Source organism: Eleutherodactylus coqui, chromosome 1, assembly GCF_035609145.1.
Source record: "Eleutherodactylus coqui strain aEleCoq1 chromosome 1, aEleCoq1.hap1, whole genome shotgun sequence".
Classification (NCBI taxonomy): Eukaryota; Metazoa; Chordata; class Amphibia; order Anura; family Eleutherodactylidae; genus Eleutherodactylus; species Eleutherodactylus coqui.
In genome coordinates this window covers 358,448,135-358,467,610 of record NC_089837.1, presented here as the reverse complement: position 1 = coordinate 358,467,610, position 19,476 = coordinate 358,448,135, and the positions used below count along the sequence as shown (strand labels likewise).

Genomic DNA, 19,476 nt, shown 5'->3' with positions numbered 1-19,476 from the left:
ATGCAGGGGGAGATGGAAGGCTAAATCCTGTGTCAGAGTCCTGCCAGCCTCTGCAGCGGACCTAGGTACAAGGAGAGCAGACGGCACTTAGAACTGCGGCGGCAGGGGAGACAGCAGCGGACTTGGGAGCCGACAGAGGGTGAGAGTGCTGTCGGCGGTTGCAGGTGGGGAAGGGCAGTGGAGGTCAGTATTTTGCATGCCGGCAGAGGGAACCGCAGCGCCAATGCCAATCCAGTGGGTGGTGCCAAAGAGCCAATCGCCACCTAGGAGTGTGACACGGCCGTCTTTCTATCTAAGCCCTGTCACACCCCTACCTTCCTTGATTTCCAGCCAGAGAGCCGCGGCACCCCTGGCAGCCTCTCGTGGCACACCAGGTTGCCGTGGCAACCCAGTTGGGAACCACTGCTGTAAGTGTTCCGTGTAAAAAGGCCCTCAGTCACTGGGATAACTGTTGGGCCCTTACACATGACTCCACAAAAGATCCGTTTGTCCAGGGTTCCAAACTACAGACATAACTCTGCAGTCTACAGTTTACATAAACCGGTATAATGGGGGATTTGTCAAAGCTATTGTGTGAGGTTTTTGTCCTAAAATGCAAATTTTTCTAGCATAGCTAGGCCACCCCTGATCTATGACCTTCGTGCATCTGTTTTCCTATCTGTATGCCAGATCACACCATTTTCGCTTCAGTTTAAGTCTGTGGGCGTAGTTTAAGTGGCGCAGCAGTTTAGACCTGAACCTGCAACTTTTTAAAAAGTTGTACATCTATTCTAGTGCATAGGAGGTGTATTTTCAGCACACACTTTCATAGCACAAAGAAAGAAGGTATTTGCACATAATCTAAAATGTTGCATACATTTTTAAGAATTATGTGCATTTTAAGCATAAGCATAGCCAAAAAGTCACTGCAAATAATCGCACCAAACTGCATATATGATAAATCTCCCCCAATATCATTATTCAAGACTATTTGCAGAGTTGTGTCATTTTATACATATACTTAAAATCCACATGGCTGTGTGCACTTCCACAAATGCACCCAGCTTTTAGAATACAATCTATACTTTATACAGCTAGCTCCTAGAACAAACTCCTGTTAAACATTACAGACCTTGATAATTCCGTGCACACATTATACCGCTACAAGCCTACTTCATCAATTATTTAAGTGCAGTAAATAGTGGTTAGCATGTAGTCTCCTTACATTAAAAGCAACTTGAGAGTAATAAAAGCTTTCCAATTAATGAAAGGCTTTCATTAGCATATAGTATTCAGGAAGAGGCCTGGAGACACAAAGGCAATAAAGCGTGCAAATAAACTGCTAAACAACTTGGAGTTAGGACCCTGTTACATGGTACGATTATCGTTCGCAAGAATTGTTGGATCTTGTGAATTTGGACGATAACACGGTCAACGGTTGGACGCCAAACGAGAATTTGCTTCTATTTCATCTTTCATTTTACGCAGACCTAAAAATAATCGTTCACTATTTAGCACGTCGTTGCATGTGATTCTTTCATCTGTACCATGGATGGTCTGCATGGCGAGCCGTCGGACACGCGCAGTACAGATTTTTTAATTTTTTTTAAACTCCTGCTTTTCCTCCATCATGGCCTAGCAGTGACACGGAACCTGCGACCTTTCCACAACGTGATTGCGGAAGAGCCGCAGATCGGATGGCTACCTTTGACTTCAATGGAAGCAGTCAATGCGTAATCCCCTCAAAGATAGAACATGCTGTCATTTTTCATCCGCTTGCGGAAACCGTAGCTAGTTTCCTCAACTGTGCAGGAAGAATCGATATTCCCTAGCATGCTATGCGCGCTGTTTGCTGCGGATCTGCAGTGCAAATAGTTGTGGAGCCGGTCAATGGAGGGTATCTCAAGAAGAAGTACGTGAGGCAGAGAGAAATATAAGGCCTGTAGTAAAGGTTTAGATTGTTAGGATTAATTGACTCATGTTTTTTAATGTTTTCTTTCCAGAGTGCAAAGTTTAGAGGGAACAGTACTGTCCCTATGTCCTATTGGGACGTATGGACATAATGGAGGGGGTCGCATACTCAGGACCTCACTCTATGATCCAGAACAGAGAGCAGCTCTGTACAAGCAGCTCTTGTTATGACAGACCTGAGTAGTCCTTGTATTACACATAAAACTACATTTCTTGAAATGTCTGGCTGGCCACAGCTTCCCTCGGCAAACTCCGCATTTTGATGAGACAATCCCTTTAAAGCATTAGTAATACTGCTCAGTCAATAGCATCATAATAGCCCAATACTGACATTGTGGATGGTATGTCTACGTTCTGTTGAAGATTGTTCTCCCGACGTATTCCCAATATATTTAGTGCTGTGCAAGACAGATTACTGTAGGATGGATGGAGAGATAAGAATTGCAATCAAAATGATTCAACTCCCATTTCAAATTAGGCTTATTTGCCAAATTTACAAAGGCCAGGCTAACACGACCGGATCAGATGCCAGTGACCCTGCGTACAGCACTGACTTGTATTTCATATGGTCACCTAGTCTCGCAGGGGGTAATGCTTAGTGCAAGTTTTTTTTTGTTTGTATTTCCCGCACGTTGTTTAGCGATGACGCAGGTACCTACAGCCCATACGGAATGTTTATTGGGCTGCGGGTCGGATGCCTCCATTGACTTCAATGGAGGCCGTCCGTGTGGAGTCCACAGCAAAACAGAGCATTTTATACAGCTGAACACAACTAATATAACAAGTGGTTTCTCCAAATTTAACACAAAATTCCACGTTTAATGACTACTACAGTCTCAGAATTACTCAACCCCCTGAAAAGAATCCCTCATAAGAGCGCACATTTGCAAATCAGGTGTTGTCTCAAGCATACTTGATAGAATTAAGGGCTTCATCAGTTACATAAGGTGTGCTTGAAATAAAACACATCAAATACTTGGACCGACTAGGGCTTTGTTGATTGACGCTTGATTGCATATTAATAATAGGGTAAGTGGACAGAATTGTCACACACTGGGAGAATACATTTTTGATATACTTTAGTGCTGCACAATCATTATCTGGACTATGTAACTGACTCTTGATCAGAGTTTATAACACTGGCACACCACCTTGTTTTTCTTTTCTTATACATAGTGTTGAACCATACCGCATTTCCCCGAAGGCCCAAGACAGATTTTCAGGGAGGCTTAAAATATAAGCCCTACCCCGAAAATAAGCCCTAGTTACACTACATGAAAAAAAAAAAAAAGAAAAAAAGAGTACATTACCTAGCAGTCTCGGTCCCAGTCCCTCCCGCTCCTCTTCATAGCTCCGTCGCGTGTTTCCCACAGTCCTCAGCAATTGTACAACATCATTTCCCGGTTACGGGATTCATAAATCCTGCCAACAGGAAGTGGTGGTTCTGACTGGTACATCGACCGCTGCTCAGCCAATCAATGCAGCACTGGATAAACCAATGTGATGGCTGTGATTGGTTTTTCGACTGTTGCTCTGCCAATCAACATCCATCACGTTGTGGAGGCGGGATTTATGAATTGGGTGGCTGCGGCTCACAGCCAATTCATAAATCCAGCCTCCACAACATGATGGCTGTTGATTGGTTCATTGAGCGCTGCATTGATTGGCTGAGCAGCATTCGAAGAACCAATGTGATGGCTGTGATTGATTCAGCCAGCGGTGCATTGATTGGCAGAACAGCAGTTGAAGAATCAATCACAGCCATCACTTCCTGGAGGCGGGATTTATCAATTCCATAACCAGGAAGTGATGTTGTACGAATGCCGAGGACTGCAGAAAGCACGTGCCGGAGATAAGAAGAGGAGCGGGAGGGACCTGAACCAAGCCTGCTAAGTAAGTATAATAAGACTAGAGATGAGCGAGCACCCAAATGCTTGGGTCCGCGTTATTTGAGCTTTTCGTAAAATTCAAGATATCTCTCTCTCTCCCCAAAAGTTTGCCATTGACGCGTGCACTATGCTGCGGCGGGGAGGGGCCAAAACAGGCATGTCACAGTGAGGAGGAGCCAAAAGCTGTGGCGGGGTCAAACACGGTGTGATGCTCGTTCGAGTAATGAGCACCATCGAGTACACAAATACTCGAATGAGCATCAAGCTCTACAGAGTACGTTCGCTCAACTCTAAATAAAACCTCCCCTGAAAATAAGACCTAGTGCCCCTTTTGGGGCAAATACAGTATTATGGATTTACAAAAACATAGATAGATATACTGAATCTGGTTATGTATATTAACATTATTCTATGTTTTTCTAGTTTTACAAATGCTTCTTGTTACTCTTCCACTGCCATCCATCATCACCGATTGTTGGGAAGTCCCAGTGCCAATCAAACCTAACTGTTATTCAGCTCAACCAAAGACTCAACAGCACTGTAGCCCCTAAACAGATACTGCTCCCAGGAGGTGCGGAGAAGGCTTCCTGCATATCAAGTCCAGATAGAAAAACGTCTGACGCAAACTAATGCATCTGAACTCCAAATAAAGACAGACAATGATGTTTTGTTTATTCACTTCGACTTTAGATGTTTAATATTGAGATCAATTTAATTTTATATGAACCAAAGAAAACAAGGTCATGTAAGATTTGTTGTGTGGCAACTGAAAGCATGTCAATACTGTTTATGAATAAGTAGCACGTTATGTTATTTGTATGGAGTACAGACTGGTAGATAAAGCTACAGCATGTTCCCGAAACGTTAACTAACACAACCTAAAGGTGCATTCCCACGAACGTATATCGGCTCGGTTTTCACGCCGAGCCGATATACGTTGTCCTCGTGTGCAGGGGGGGGGGGGGGTGGGAGTATGGAAGAGCCAGGAGCAGAAACTGAGCTTCCGCCCCCTCACTGCCTCCTCTCCGCCCCTCTGCACTATTTGCAATGGGGAGAGGCGGGCTGGGGCGGGGGCTGATTCTCGGAACTTAGCCCCGCCCCCGGCCCACCTCTTTGCAAATAGTGCAGAGGGGCAGAGAGGGGGCGGGAGCTCAGTTCCTGCTCCTGGCTCTTCCATCCTCATACGTTTTTGCACAAATAAGTGTCTGTCATAGAAATGAACATACTGCCAAAAGCATACTGTTATGACTATGGGACTTTATGGTGCAAACCAGGTGTGCTTACATTGATTTAATGTGCATGTTCTATTTATATTTCCCATGTTATAAAAAGTTATCAAGTAAAAATAGTGTCCCATTATAAACATTGTTGTTCTTGGGTAATGATCTGCTATACATTCTGGCCCAAAAGGCTAGGGGACTCACATTTTTCAAAAAGCACAACTGAATGTAATAAAACATCTATATGTAACTTATTGCACAAACACTATTAACAGTGTTTTCTGATAGGTAAAAAGTAATTCGGTAAAATGTTACTGCTAGTGCGAGTCTGAAAGGTAATTGTAATCCAAAAATGAATTAATTTCTTCTATTTATATAGTGACCTCAGTATAAGACAAGCGCTGTCCATATGCGTATGTACATGTTATAGGGAGTCAGAGTGTGGCCACTTATTACATGCACTTGGTTTCAGTGGGCACCCTTGCATTACTATATCACCCTTGTCAAAATGTGATGGAGCCAGCAGCTTCCCCTAGTATTAACAGGTGATGGAAAACTGTTTCCAAAGCTCCTTACCAGCAAAGTTTTAAAGGGAACCTGTCATGTGTTTTATGCTCTCATCACTCAAAGCAGCATATAGTAGAGACAGACATGCTGATTCTAGCAGTCTGTCACTTATGGGGTAAGGTGCAGTGGTTTTTAAGAACTTATAGTATGTTTCTGCAGCTCCTAGCAAGAGACGAGTCCAGTTTATTTTTAAGGACCGAGTAGCCCCGCCCATCCACCCTGATTGGTGGTTTTCTAATTATGTAGTGTAATATTAAAAACTACCCATTGGGGTGGATGAGTGGGGCTTCTCGGTCCTCATGAATAAACTTGACTCATCCCTTGCTGGGAGCTGCAGAAACATACAGAAATCAGCTGTAAGCAGTAAACCACTGCATAATACCCCATAGGTGACAGACTGCTGAAATCAGCATGTCTGTCACTACTGTATTATATGCTGTCCGCAGTGAGGAGATCATTAAGTACATAACAAGTTCCTTTGCAGTCTCCTTTTTTTCTCTCTAATGCATTTAAAATGTAGAGACTAATTCACTTTGTATCTACATGTCCTATGGAGACCTATATATCGGATTTAAAGTCATACTATCCATCTGTTCCCTACAGACATTTGGTAGGTGAGCAAGAAGGGAGGGACAAATGGAAAGGAGTATAACTGCAGTAACAGACTACACAGGATGTATTTATTGTCTGTTACTATGGAGACGTATGTGCCTGTATAGGGGAGGTAAAAAACAAAAATAGGTTTTCTTTTTAAGTCAATAACTATACACAGGGACAGTAAAAATGGTTGTGAAATTGGACATATTGTTTACTGCTACCCCTTTAATGATCTATTCTTCTCAACATGAAACATTGCAGTGAATCTGTAAACCCCAAAAGTGGTCTCGTTGTGTGGATTATATTAGGCAACTATTTCTGAATTCCCTTTTGCCAACAGATGTTGAGTGAAAAATCCTAGCGGCAGTCATTACAATGCCCAGAAGGCTTGTGTTCTAGACAACTAGATTTCCACAGACTCGGAATTACATAAAAATCTGTATTGTTGGAATTGGTATAGCTGCCATTAGTAGTCGTCACCCAGCATCTGTAACACTGTGGGGACCAACAGAATGCAGAATGTTAAAAGGCTTTACATAAAAGGACAGCTAAAGGTCTTAGAAATCCAGGCATTTCTTCTTTTTTGAAAGGTTCTTTACACAAAAACCATGTCTCACCACTGACACATTACTATGCCTTATAATCCAGGAGATGGATGCATCTTTACATCTAAAGATGGTCCTTTACATGTAATTGCCAAGCTGTATATAGAACAAAAGACATTTCAGGTAGGTGATATTGAATTATAGTTGCTTTTATCTCAAGCATTTTTTACGATTTGAGTGACTGTTGGAGCAGCAGACTCTGTTTTATTTGTAAATCACAGAACATAGTTCTCCTGCTCTCACCGATTGTTGTTACCATACTGTTACACACAGAGCCGAGCCATTCATGACTACAAAGGGCACCAAAAATTAGGTCATTAAGCACTGTATATCTATGTACGGTATGTGGAATAAGGGCTAGCTTTTCTATCTTTTCTAAAGCCGGGGGTTCATACAGGGTTTTTTTTACACAATGTTAACCAAGCATGTGTACACAAGGCATTTATTAGACAGTGAGAAGTAAAGCTAAATAAAGAGATACAAAATCTAGATTTGCTATCTCATTACATCAGGGATTACAGAGCTGTAGGGTGCGTTCACATGTCACCGATTTGCTGTGGATTTTGTTGCAGATCTACAGCAGATTTCTATTGAATTCAAATTGAGGGTAAGAGAGGCATTCATTAAAGATTTCCCCTGACCCGCTTCCCATATGTTTGCACACAGCTGAAACGCTGCGGAATTTCTGCAGTGGAAAATTACACAGCATTTTCGCATCAAAGTCGAGTCAAAATCCACATCACTGTACCAGCCGCGCTGCGCTAACTAGAGGCCGCCGAGGGCCCAGTGAAGGGAGCGTCAAGAGCACAAAGACTTCGAGGGTGAGGGGGAGTGCGGTATCTTCTGAAATCAGCTGTGGAAGCACAGCTGATTTCAAGTCAAAATCTGCACTGATGGTAGGGACTTTGACTGTCTTTTTTGCGCATGTGTTGCAGATCAGCACCAAAATCTGCAGTAAATCAGCAGCACATGAACATACCCTTGCGGCTTGAATTAGAAGTATATCGAGAGAAACCATGGTGTGGAAACAAGAGATCTTCAAATTGGTGGGAATTTTATAGTGTTTTATTCCAGGCCCATCTAACTCATAAGCTACATAGCAGTATACACATAAAAACTAGAAGTTAACAGAAAACTTCAAACAGATGGGATGTGAGCCAAGAAATAGCAATGTCTCATTTCATGCACTACTGATCTGTAGGAGATAGCCCGAAAATAGCTCAAACACTGTAGAGAGGAACATTCAGCAGTAAGGATAGTGGGAGCTCTATCAGCAGGTAACATATGGGATAGGCATTTTGGCTAATTTCACGCACAGTAGAGAAATAGACCGTGTAAGAATAATTTTTTATGGCGTTTTACTGAATGAAACATTTTACAGCACAAAATCACTGCATGATCGGACTATGATGTATAATGTATACTGAATAATATTGTAAATGACACATATAGGATATGCAATTCCCAATGACAATCTAATATGGTTAAATTGTGTACGTCTTACAAGTAATATAGAACAATGTCACAATACATTCTCTTGTGTCTGGCTCTTATATGTGTTGATTTACATGGACTTTTTTGTAAAATACTAGAATGTGAAGAATTTCACCACGAGCGAAAAAAAATGATAACTTTTGTGGATTCGAAGTTGTGTCTTCTGTTAATTAATATGCTCAATACTTTAGAAATGTCTGAACTAAAGTCGCACTTACTTTCTCACCCTCAAAGACTGAAGCTGTGCTACAATGACCTACACAGAAAGCTGCAGTTATCAGTGGTTAGAGTGCTTAAAGGGTTTGCAACGGATATAGTATATTGAACTATTGAAGATTCTTATATACAACAGTAATGATCGAGCAGGCTACAAGAGACCAGGAGATCCCAGAGAGGTTAGAAGAAAACTTGAGTGATGATGACAGAAAGTAGGGGCCACAGCGTCAGAGGGCTAGAAGAAGAGCCTTGAAAGCCCAGAGCAGAGGCAATAGATGGACTACCCACCAAATGATCCAAAGCCAATAAGGAGACAGCCTGCAGGAAGCCGCGGCTGTCTGTGAGTGATCCAGTGGAAGAAGCACCAGATGACCCAGCCTCAGAAAATACATACTTCACAGCAACATTGAAGAGGATTTAAAAGCGCCTCTTCCAAATACAGTGAACTATAAATGTAGGAAAAAAAGAACCCCTGCGCTCAGTGTCCCAATGAAACCAACAGCACCAAGAACAGTAGGAGGTAATCAAAGCAAGGCTGTACGCATAAAGGTGATGTGGACTCAGTAAGAGGAATGTATAGAAAAATACTGGTTTATTGAGTACAAAACAGAGAACAGTGCAACGCGTTTCGGAACTAAATAAGTTCCTTTTTTCAAGTTTTGCCGTCACCCACTCTGGTTGTGCGCTTGAAAAAGGAACTTATTCAGTTCCGAAACGCGTTGCACTGTTCTCTGTTTTGTACTCAATAAACCAGTATTTTTCTATACATTCCTCTTACTATGTCCACATCACCTTTATGCGTACAGCCTTGGTTTGATTACCTCCCACTGTTCTTGGTGCTGTTGGTTTCATTGGGACACTGAGCACAGGGGTTCTTTTTTTCCTACATTTATAGTTCCCATTGCTCACCTGGGGCCTGCTGGTTCTTTTTTTCCTACTATTATAGTTCCCATTGCTCACCTGGGGCCTGCTGGCCCACAGGGATCTTCTCCCTATTGCAGTTCTCCTTTGGAGGGTGTTTCCTCTGTGCACGGCTTTCCTTGCATGTGCTTCAATGTGATAATCATTCCTGATGCAAAGTTTCTGACTGCAATGAATTTGTCTGAGGCGCTGTCCTAACTACCGTTGGTTTAGGATCTTCCAAATACAGAAGAGCGGAGTAATAATCCATAGCCTGCGGTAACTACAGATGCATTTTTTGCACTTGTACTGAAGACATCAGAAAGAAGTCTATAGATCAGAACCCTTCAAATTTTCAGTAGTGAAACCTACATATTGTAGGCTGTGACACAGACAGGTAATTGGACAAGTTCCATTTGCTGTATTACAATTGACAGATTGTTTAATTGTACAGGAATTATTTTTGAACAAGTATGTAAATTACATATCACCCTGTGGCATAGACATTTACTATGTCCACATCTCTAACACCCTATATAATGTAGCAATGTGGGATTCTCTGGCAACATATGAACAAAAAGGCTGGTAGACCATTTTTCACCAGTAGGAGGAGCTTTCCTTGGAGAATTTTAATTAGTATTTCAGTCAAGTATTAGTGTTAAAAAACAAAATTTACATTTGTCATCACTCTACCTCCGATTGACAGAATTATTGAAACCGGTGTCCTTGGTCCATTACACTAATAAATTATAACACATGTAGAAAGTTATAAATGTCGCCTCCACTGTAACAACTGCACAAAAAATAACAAGTTACCTTGACACTTGCATCAAAGACTAGCAAGAAATGGTTCAGAGAAAGACTACTAATTATACTAAGAATATAAAAAAGTTAAAGCTCTTGGAAGGCAGGAATAAAAAAAAAACAAAGAAAAATCTCTTTTTACGGGGTTAAAGCCATAGAACGTAATCAATTTTTTTACAGCCTTAATTCCAAAAAAGTCTGGACACTGTGTAAAATGTAAAACAATATAAAGAAAAAAAAGAATGCAATGATTTGGAAATCTCATATAACTATTTATTTTATTCACAGTAGAACACATATCAGAAAGTAAGGCCTCCTGCACACGGCAGGGTTGGATCTAGCATGTGGGATCCCGATGCGGGATCCGACCCTGTGCCCGGCCAGTGACACCGCTTACCTGTCCGGATTCTTCTTTTTCCATACTGTGGGAGCGCTGGCCGTCATGCATGCGCAGTACAGATAAAGCTGCGCTGTCGCTAGGCGATGACACGGATCCCACGACCCTTCTGCAGTGCTCACTTTGGAAGTGCTGTGGGACAGACGTCCTCAATGGGGACATGCTTTAATTTTTTTGCTTCGAGTGGAAAGTTCTGTCCTGTGCAGGAAGTAGCGAGTCTCCATAGGGAGCTATGGGCGGTGTTTGCTGTGGAATCCGGGGGCAGCCGCCAGCCCCAGATCCCGCAAATCAAATCCACCCGTGTGCAGGAGCCCTAAAACATTTTTCATTTCATTTATAAAAAATAACTCATTTAGAAATTGATGGCAGCAACATAAAAGTTTGGACAGGCCATGTCTACCATTGTGTAGTATCCCCTCTTCGTCCTACAACAGTCTGTAAATTGTGAAGTTTTGGCAGAGGAATCCTGTCCCATTCATGTCTGATCTAGGATTCTAGCTGCTCAACAGTCCTGGGTCTTCTTTCTATTTTTGTTCCTTAATGCACCAAATATTCTATTGGTGAAAGGTCTGGACTGCAGGAAGGCTAGTTCAGTACTCAGACTCTTCTTCTGCAAAGCCATGTTGTTGTGAGGTGTAGTATGTGGTTTAGCATTGTCTTGCTGAGAAATGCAAGGCCTTCCCTGAAAGAGACGTTGTCTGTATGGGTCCATATGTTGTTCTAAGACCTATGTAAACTGCTCAGCATTAATAGTGCCTTTAAAAGATGTTTTAGCTATACATGCCATAGGCACTAATACAATCCCATACCATCAGAGATGCAGGCTTTTGAACTATGCACTGATAACAAGCTGGATGGTCCCTCTCCTCTTAAATCCGAAGGGCACAGCATCCATAGTTTTAAAAAATAATTTCAAATTTTGATTCATCTGACCACATAACAATTTTCCATTTTGCCATGGTCTATTTTAAATTAGCTTTGGCCCAGAGAAGACGATGGAATTTCTGGATTGTGTTGATATATGGCTTCTTCTTTGCATGCTACAGCTTTAACTTGTGTCTGTGGTTTGCATGGCAAACTGTGTTCAGACAATGATTTCTTGAAGTATTCTTGAGCCCATCAGTGATTTGCATTACACAATCATGCCTGTTTTGAATGCAGTGCAGCCTAAGGCCTTAGTCACAAGGGCGTTTTTTGCCGCGATTTGCGGATCGCATGACTGATGCGCATCCGCAAATCGCGTGAACGGGGCCGAAAAAAAATCGCACGAAAAAACTGCTCCTAGCCGCGTTTCAATAGAAACGGGCCGGAGCTGTCCAGCGCATTGAATTCAATGGAGCCGGCAATACAGCCGGCTCCATTGAAAGCAATGCGCTGCGGGCGATCGCGGGATGAATTGTCGGGAAGGGCTTAAATATATAAGCCCTTCCCTGCAATTCATCCAGAAATGTGTAAAAAAAAAAAATATATATATATATATACACTCACCTTGTCCCGGCAGACAGAGTTCAGCGCAGCCGGCCTGCAGTGGGTGTGAGTGAGAGCTGCCCCTGATTGGCTCAGCGCTGAGCCAATCAGAGGCAGCTCTCACTCACACCCATTCATGAATTCAAATCGCGCGAAAAAACGCCCGTCTGACTAAGGCCTAAGGGTCTGTACATCTCAAGCATGCAACATTGAGTATCGGCTATCGGCCTTGCTCCTTGTGCACATGAATTTCTTCAGGTTCTCAGAATCTTTTGATGATATTATGTACAGTAGATGGAGTGATATTCAAAGTCTTTCCAATTTTACGTTGGGGAACATTTTTCTGAAATTGATCCACAATCTTTGGATGCAGTTTTTCACAGACTGGTGAACCTCTGACCATCTTTGCTTCTCAGAGACTCTGCATCTCTACCATGCTCTTTTTGTACACAGTAGAACATACAGGCTTTTGTTATCCCTGTCCGAACTTTTGTGTTGTTGGCATCAATTTCTAAACAAGTTTTTTTTTTGGTTTTGTTTAACCCCTTCAGTGGCAGGTTTATTATTACCATGTCAGAGCAGCAAGCCTCAGAGATTTGGCAAACGTGTTCAGGGGCACTATAACTGTGTCCTGGCCAGCATTTCCGCACTAGAGCTGTCCACGGAAATCTTCTGGGGTTTAACTGCATGGTCAGTGTAGCAAGCCCTGGAGATTTTCTGGGCGTGCCACTAAAGGGGTTAAATGAAACGGAAAAATGTCACACTTTCAACTTCTGAAACATATTCTATTTTGTATTGTGAATAAAATATGGTCGTATGGGATTTCAAATTCTTTTTTTCTTTACATTTACATTTTACAGAGCATCCCAACGTGGAATACGGGTTATATATTCATTAACTTTCATATTATATTCATATTATATTTACTAAATAATCATCTTGGGAAGAGTTTTTGTAATAATCTGGACTTCTAGTAGGATGTTCACAGTAGGGAGCCATGCACAATCCTATGCTAAAAGTGACACAGTTGCTATGTATAGAACATGTCACTGACAATTCTCTGTGGTAGCTTGTGTATGCCACTATTTCAGGGCTCACACCCCGCTGCGCTGTAATGGCCTGCTGCTTTCTATACAGGTTATTATGCATGTGTACAATCTTGTTTAAAGTGACACTTGCAAAGTTGTTTTTTTTTTACCTTTCCAAAGAGATTAAAAAAATAAAATTCTGAAATAAAAAATGGTCAGTTTTCTGTTCTTTGTTTTGTGTATTTACAAGGAATATGAATGTTTACGGGAGGCTGATGAAACTCTGCAAGGACATTTGTGTGGGAGTGCATCAGCTTGTGGGAATTCTCAGCATTCCTATACTACTATGCATATTAAAAAATAGAATATAATAGTGTCCACAATGTGGTTTTATATGAAGAATGCTGTTTAGTAATTGGTGTCATCACCTTCAGCTGCTGTAGCTCCCGTAGTTGTTGGATGGCCTGTAGGCATTGTTGTTCGTCTCTTTTTATAGAATGGCTTCCACTCATCACTACTGGAGAGCTGCCTGACATTAAGCGCTTGCTTCAGGTGAAGTCACAACCTGGCAGCTAGTTATAGATTACACCATTATAAACATTCCTTAAGTTTCCACAAGTAGAGGAAATGTTATAACTTTAGATATCAGACAAATATACATCTACACAGGTGTACAATTCACAGCGCTCTTTGTTGTATGGAAATCATCCCTCACAAAAGGCATTTAGATCTTCTGAAATCTGTAGTATCTAGTAAGCTTCAAATACAAACTGATGGATTCAGAGCTTAAAGGGAACGTGTCAGCAGGTTCGTGATAGCGCAACTTCGGCAGCATGAGATAAAGGGCTTCGTATTACAATGAACTATGTGTTACTCTAAAGTGATGACTGCCGGAGTTCATTGCACCAAATGAAAATAGGGTCCTAAAGTCAGTTTTCTGTTGGACTACTTGATTATTCGGTATTTGAATCAGTGGTCTATACAGACTTCAGGAGTTACTGACTCATTACTAATTAGTAATGCCTCTATATTTGGTAGATGGTTTTGCAACAGTTCATAATCTTGGAGTAGGCCCATGTTGTAGTGTTATGTTTTCTTGTACGATTTCTGTTACCTTTGACATATGCAGAAATAAAAATAAAGAATAAAAAAAATAAACAAACAAAAAAAATTCTGCAATGTGTGGATGAACTCTAAGGCTGGGATCCCACGGGGCGGATTCCCGACGGAAAACCTGCGGTATGGCCACAGCAGAAAACCGCGCAATTTCCGCCGGGAGAAACACTGCTTCAAAACCCGCGGCGGTTTTGAAGCGGCCTGGCCGATCGCTCTTCCACTGCGTCCGGCGCTCCCACAGAGGAGAGCGCGGCCGCAGCGGAAAAAAAAAAAAAGGACATGCTGCGGCCAGCAAATCCGTGCCGCAGCAGCGGCTTCTGCCGCCTTAGCCGCAGCGGATTTGCCGTTCCGTATGGACGAGATTTCAGAGAAATCTCGTCCACATGGCTGGCTAATCCCGGGATTAGCGGCCGCATGCAGATTTGCCGCAGTGAAATTCCGCACGGGATTTCCGCGGCAAATCCGCCCCGTGTGAACCCAGCCTAAGGCCCCCTGCACACCGGCACAAATTCCGCTGCAGGATTTCCCACAGAATTTCCGCCCGTGGCTGCTGCCATAGGATTGCATTCGAAAACGCAATCCTATACACACAGCTGTGATTTGTCTGCGTGAAAACACACGCAGAAAACAAAACGTGGCATCTTCCATTTCTGTGCGGGCTCGCAGAGGCCCGCACAGAAATGTCACTGGTGACAGGCCGGCTCCTCTCTGCGCATGCGCCGGCTGGCCGGCACACAGCACAGAGAGGAGACGCCGGGAGCGGGTAAGCCGCAGGCCTCTGCAGGGGCATGGGTCAGATGCCGCTGTGAGAATTCTTGCAGCGGGATCTGACCTGGCCGTCTGCAGGCGGCCTAAGGTTGGGTTCACACAGGACGGAATTGCCACAGAATTTCCATGGGGCAATTCCGCCAATGGCTCCTAATCTTGGAATTAGTCAGCCACGTGGGCGAGATTTTGCAAAAATCTTGTCCACACGGGGCGGCAAATCAGTTGCGGCAAAGCCGGGCGGAAACGGACATGCAACGCGGAATTCAATTTTGTGGCATGTCAATTCTTTCTTTTGTTTTTCTGCTGTGGCCTCACTCCTCTCTATGGGGAGAGAAAGCCGTAGCGGAAAGCTGAGGTTCTCCTGCGGAAATCTCACAGTTTTTCGGTGCGGCCAAGCCGCAAGATTTCCGTCCCGTGAGAACCTGGACTAAAAGTTGTAGACCACGCCCCTTTTTCTAAACCACGTCTACTTTTCTTATCACTTTTCAAAGCAGGCAAGTGCCAAGAAAAGTCATTAATTTTTGTGCAAACCATTTGCATGCACTTTTTTTTGTCTTTACATAAGTTTACTGACAATCTGAATAAATGGGTGCCATAATTTTTTTTAAAGTGCTGAAGTTGGGGAAGAGTTTCCCTATTTATTTACAGGGGAAAACCAATGAATCAAGCTTAGTCAAATACAGAGAAGCTGGAGAGCAGCTGCCCAGCAGACAATTCTTCCTGAACCTGGCACTTTTTAAATAAGTTCAGAGCTCCAGAGTAAAATGTAGCGCTGCGCTGGTTCAGGCAGCACGAACTTGCCTGCAGGTTTCTCTATAAGGGCTCATGTCCACGGGCAAAATGTTATTTAAAATCCGCAGCGGATCTCCCGCGCGCGGATCCGCACCCCATAGGGATGCATTGACCACCCGCGGGTAGATAAATACCCGCGGATCGTCAATAAAAGGCATTTAAAAAAAAATGGAGCATGAAAAAATCTGGACCATGCTCCATTTTCATGCGGGTCTCCCGCGGGGACGGCTCCCGCGGGCTTCTATTGAAGCCTATGGAAGCCGTCCGGATCCGCGGGACACAAAAATCATATTTTACTCACCCGCTCCGGTTCTTCTCGTCTCCGCGGCGCCATCTTCTCTCAGCCGCGGCCGGATCATTTTGCTTCGGCCCGGCGCATGCGCGGGGCACGTCACCGACGTCATCGTGCACATCCGCCGAGCCGAAGAATGAAGATCCGGCCGCGACGAGAGAAGATGACGCCGCCGCGAAGAGAAGAAACGGAGCGGATCGGAGGTAAGTTTATTCTCATTTATTTGCATTTTCAGCGCTCATGTCCGCGGGGCAGGAGGGACCCGCTGCAGATTCTACATGTAGAATCTGCAGCGGATCTGATTTTCCCCGTGGACATGAGGCCTAAAGGGAGTCTTTTAGCTCCTATAAGCCCCATAAACTAAACTCATAGGCTCATATGATCTGAAATACTGAATTCGGGGATGTGCATATTATACCTACTTTCCCCACTGCTGCGGTTTGCATTTGGAAGACTACTGAGGCATACAAATAGAAGAGAGGACTAGTCCTCTCATTCTATGCATGTGCCTATGTAATCCACCGTTAGATTTCAGCAGCGGCTGTGACAGCACACAGCGGGGGAACAGAGGGGAAGGTAAGTATGATATGAGCATCCCTGGATTTAGAGTTTCAGCTCCTATGACTCCGTAAGTTTAGTTTATGGGGCTCATGGAAGCTGACAGATTTCCTTTAATAGAGACATGCCTGTATCCTATAAATATTTACATTCATTTTTATCTATTATGGCCATAATTGTTTTAAGCTCTATGTTATGGCAGTATTACTTTAATGCATATTAAGATACATCTAGTCATATTTCAGACATTAATATAGACCCAGGAATATTGGCTATGTGTTGAAATACAGAGATGAAAAAATCTCATCATTTAAAAATTTGCAGTGAGAAACATAAGTGCAATACTGAAGTTTTCAAATAAGGAAATAACATGGGCATGAAATATTCTTGTGGAGTGAATACGGCCATATTCTGCATTCTACTGGCAAAATATAAATATCATATTCATTTACTGCAGCTAATCAGTTGTCTTATCATAGAACATATTTGAATAGAGGCCTATAGTAGCTAGCGAAGAAGGATAGGCTCAGAAATATGATCACTGCCTAAGGGCTTATCCACGCGACCATATATATGCAGCTATTTAGCAAAAATCACCACTATCTGAAGAATTGGATTCCAATTTATTCATTTAGATGGCCTATTGTTAACCACGTAAAAAAAAAAAAAGCGCAGTGAAAAATAGCACATTGGCGGCAATTACGGGTCACCGATTTTATATACTGTGTCCAAAGATAGGTCTTGTCCTATCTTTGGCCGAGATACGCTGGCAGCTCCTATAGACTCCCATGGGAGCTGAAAAAAGGGAGGGGGAAGGAATGTAGCTGTGTCCAACGCAGGGAAAAGAAGACATTCCGAGGATTTCTGCCGATTGAGGGATTTTCGCACTGCAGCGTATTTTTTTGCTGATACGCAGCAGCTACCTGTGCGCACTGCATTAAATACGCGGCTAAAGATGGGGACTTCATCGCAGCTATTCTTCATTCATGCGATTTTACAGCGCTTATGGGCAACCATCAAAACGCATAAGGTCATGTGAAAAAGCCCTTACTGCAACTACCAGTGAAATGAGGAATGGTTGGTGAGGGAAGAAATTGGCAAGTATAGAGGTAGATGGGTAAAACAGTTGGTGGAAGTAGATATTAGAATAAATCACGGCAGGAGTAAATTTTTGGTGTGCCACATGGATAAGCTCAGAATGGACATTTAAGTGGATTTTGGGTGAAACTGTCAGAAATATAACAAAATATGACTGCTTTCAGCTTCCTTTTATGCTTTTTAATAGATAGTTTAGTCTAAGCATGTTGACAATGATCTCTGCTGAAGACTCTCATAGCTGTGCATAAACCTGCAGTCATGTAGAATTTGGTATATCCCATGATAAAGATCGTATTAAGTGTTTCACATCACTGAAGCTATTTTGCAAAGTAAATTACTCTAGGTGCTGCATAAAAGAAGAAAAGCCTGTGCAAAGGGATCTATGAGAACTACTACATTTGGAAAAGAAACAAATAGTCATACTTTTTATTGCTTTCTTGTTCTTATTGCCTTAAGCGTGTTAAAACTAATCTATATACCCTGTCTCGCGGAACTCTTTGCATTCTTAATGCACCCTTGGGCACAGCAACATTGCTTAGAGTTAATGGATTCCCATATGAAGATGAACTCTTCCCACTTGCAAAATATTTCAGCACTTGCTCGTAGTGAAAAACTAATTCTGTTTGGTATAATTACCTTTCAGTCAATAGGGGCCATTAGGCAGTGCAGTGGAACTTACAGTTAAAAGCTCCACTGTGCCATAAATCACGAACAGAAGATGGAGTAATTGATCAATATACTTAACCAACCTACCAATGAATCCCGAAGAGGGTGGATTAGGCTGGATCTTCTCATTGCTGTTCTCTTGGATTATTTTCCACAGCTCCCATGTGAATTTGGGATGAAGAATGTAAAAAGGCTGGTCTGCATTTTTCTTCCGATGTTGTTCATATGGTGGGAATAGATTGTAGTCTGGTTTGTGGTACCACTGTATACAAAAACATGTAAGGTTAGCAGAACATGAACTGCCACTTGTATGGACTATAAATGCTTTATGGAAAGTTTGATAAAGCACAACTAATTGCAAACTTGGGTTATTATGCAAGACTGACTACTTTGCAAATGGAAGTAACACGGTCAGGGAAAAAAAATGAATTGCTCACAAAATTCAATTCTTCTCTATTAAAATACCCAGTTGTACACACCTTGAACATAAATGTTAGGTCTTATTCACACCAGCGTTTTTACGCGGCTATTTAACTGCGATAAATTGTAACGATGTGAATCATAGGATTCCAATGCATTCGTTCACATGGGCAATTTACGGGCGTGTGAAAAAAAAAAATAGCGCCATCAAAACGCCGACCATTTTCGGTCGCCGATTTTACTCGTAGAGTCAAAAGATAGGCTTTGACCTATCTTTTGACGAAAAACGCAGGAAGCTCCCATATACTCGTATTGCAGGTGAAAAAAGGGAGGGTGAGGGAGTTCAGCTGCGTTTGGCGCTTGGGAAAGAAGACAGCTGGATCTATTTAAGCAAATAGAAGGATTTCTCCTAAGCAAAGGAATTCCGCGCTGTAGCATATTTTTCATGCAATACTTCTGTGTGAATGCACTAATTCATTTCGGGACTCGATTGTGGCTATTCTTCACTGATGCTGGCATAAAATCGCTATGCTTGTGTGAATGAGGCCTTAGCATGAGAGCAGAGAATGCAACCCAACACAGTGTGAATAGACCCTTGCAAAAAACAGAAATTTGACTTTATCTGATCCTTT

The 19,476-nt window shown here is 42.6% G+C and overlaps 2 protein-coding genes across 5 annotated transcripts in view; one reads left to right on the top strand and one right to left on the bottom strand.

The window, feature by feature from the left end:
• The window catches only part of LOC136577618 (pinopsin-like), a 178,438-nt gene extending 173,740 nt beyond the window's left edge, over positions 1 to 4,698 (top strand). The window contains exon 5 of the mRNA XM_066577539.1: positions 4,263 to 4,698. Coding sequence (XP_066433636.1) covers positions 4,263 to 4,469 — 207 coding nt within the window. The 3' untranslated portion in view covers positions 4,470 to 4,698. The remainder of the gene's footprint in view (positions 1 to 4,262) is intronic.
• Positions 1 to 19,476, bottom strand: part of ST6GAL2 (ST6 beta-galactoside alpha-2,6-sialyltransferase 2) — a 149,065-nt gene that overhangs the window by 6,645 nt on the left and 122,944 nt on the right. For all 4 annotated transcript variants that reach the window (XM_066577525.1, XM_066577522.1, XM_066577536.1 and 1 more), the window contains one exon: positions 18,512 to 18,686. In XM_066577525.1, the coding sequence (XP_066433622.1) occupies positions 18,512 to 18,686 (175 nt within the window). The remainder of the gene's footprint in view (positions 1 to 18,511; positions 18,687 to 19,476) is intronic.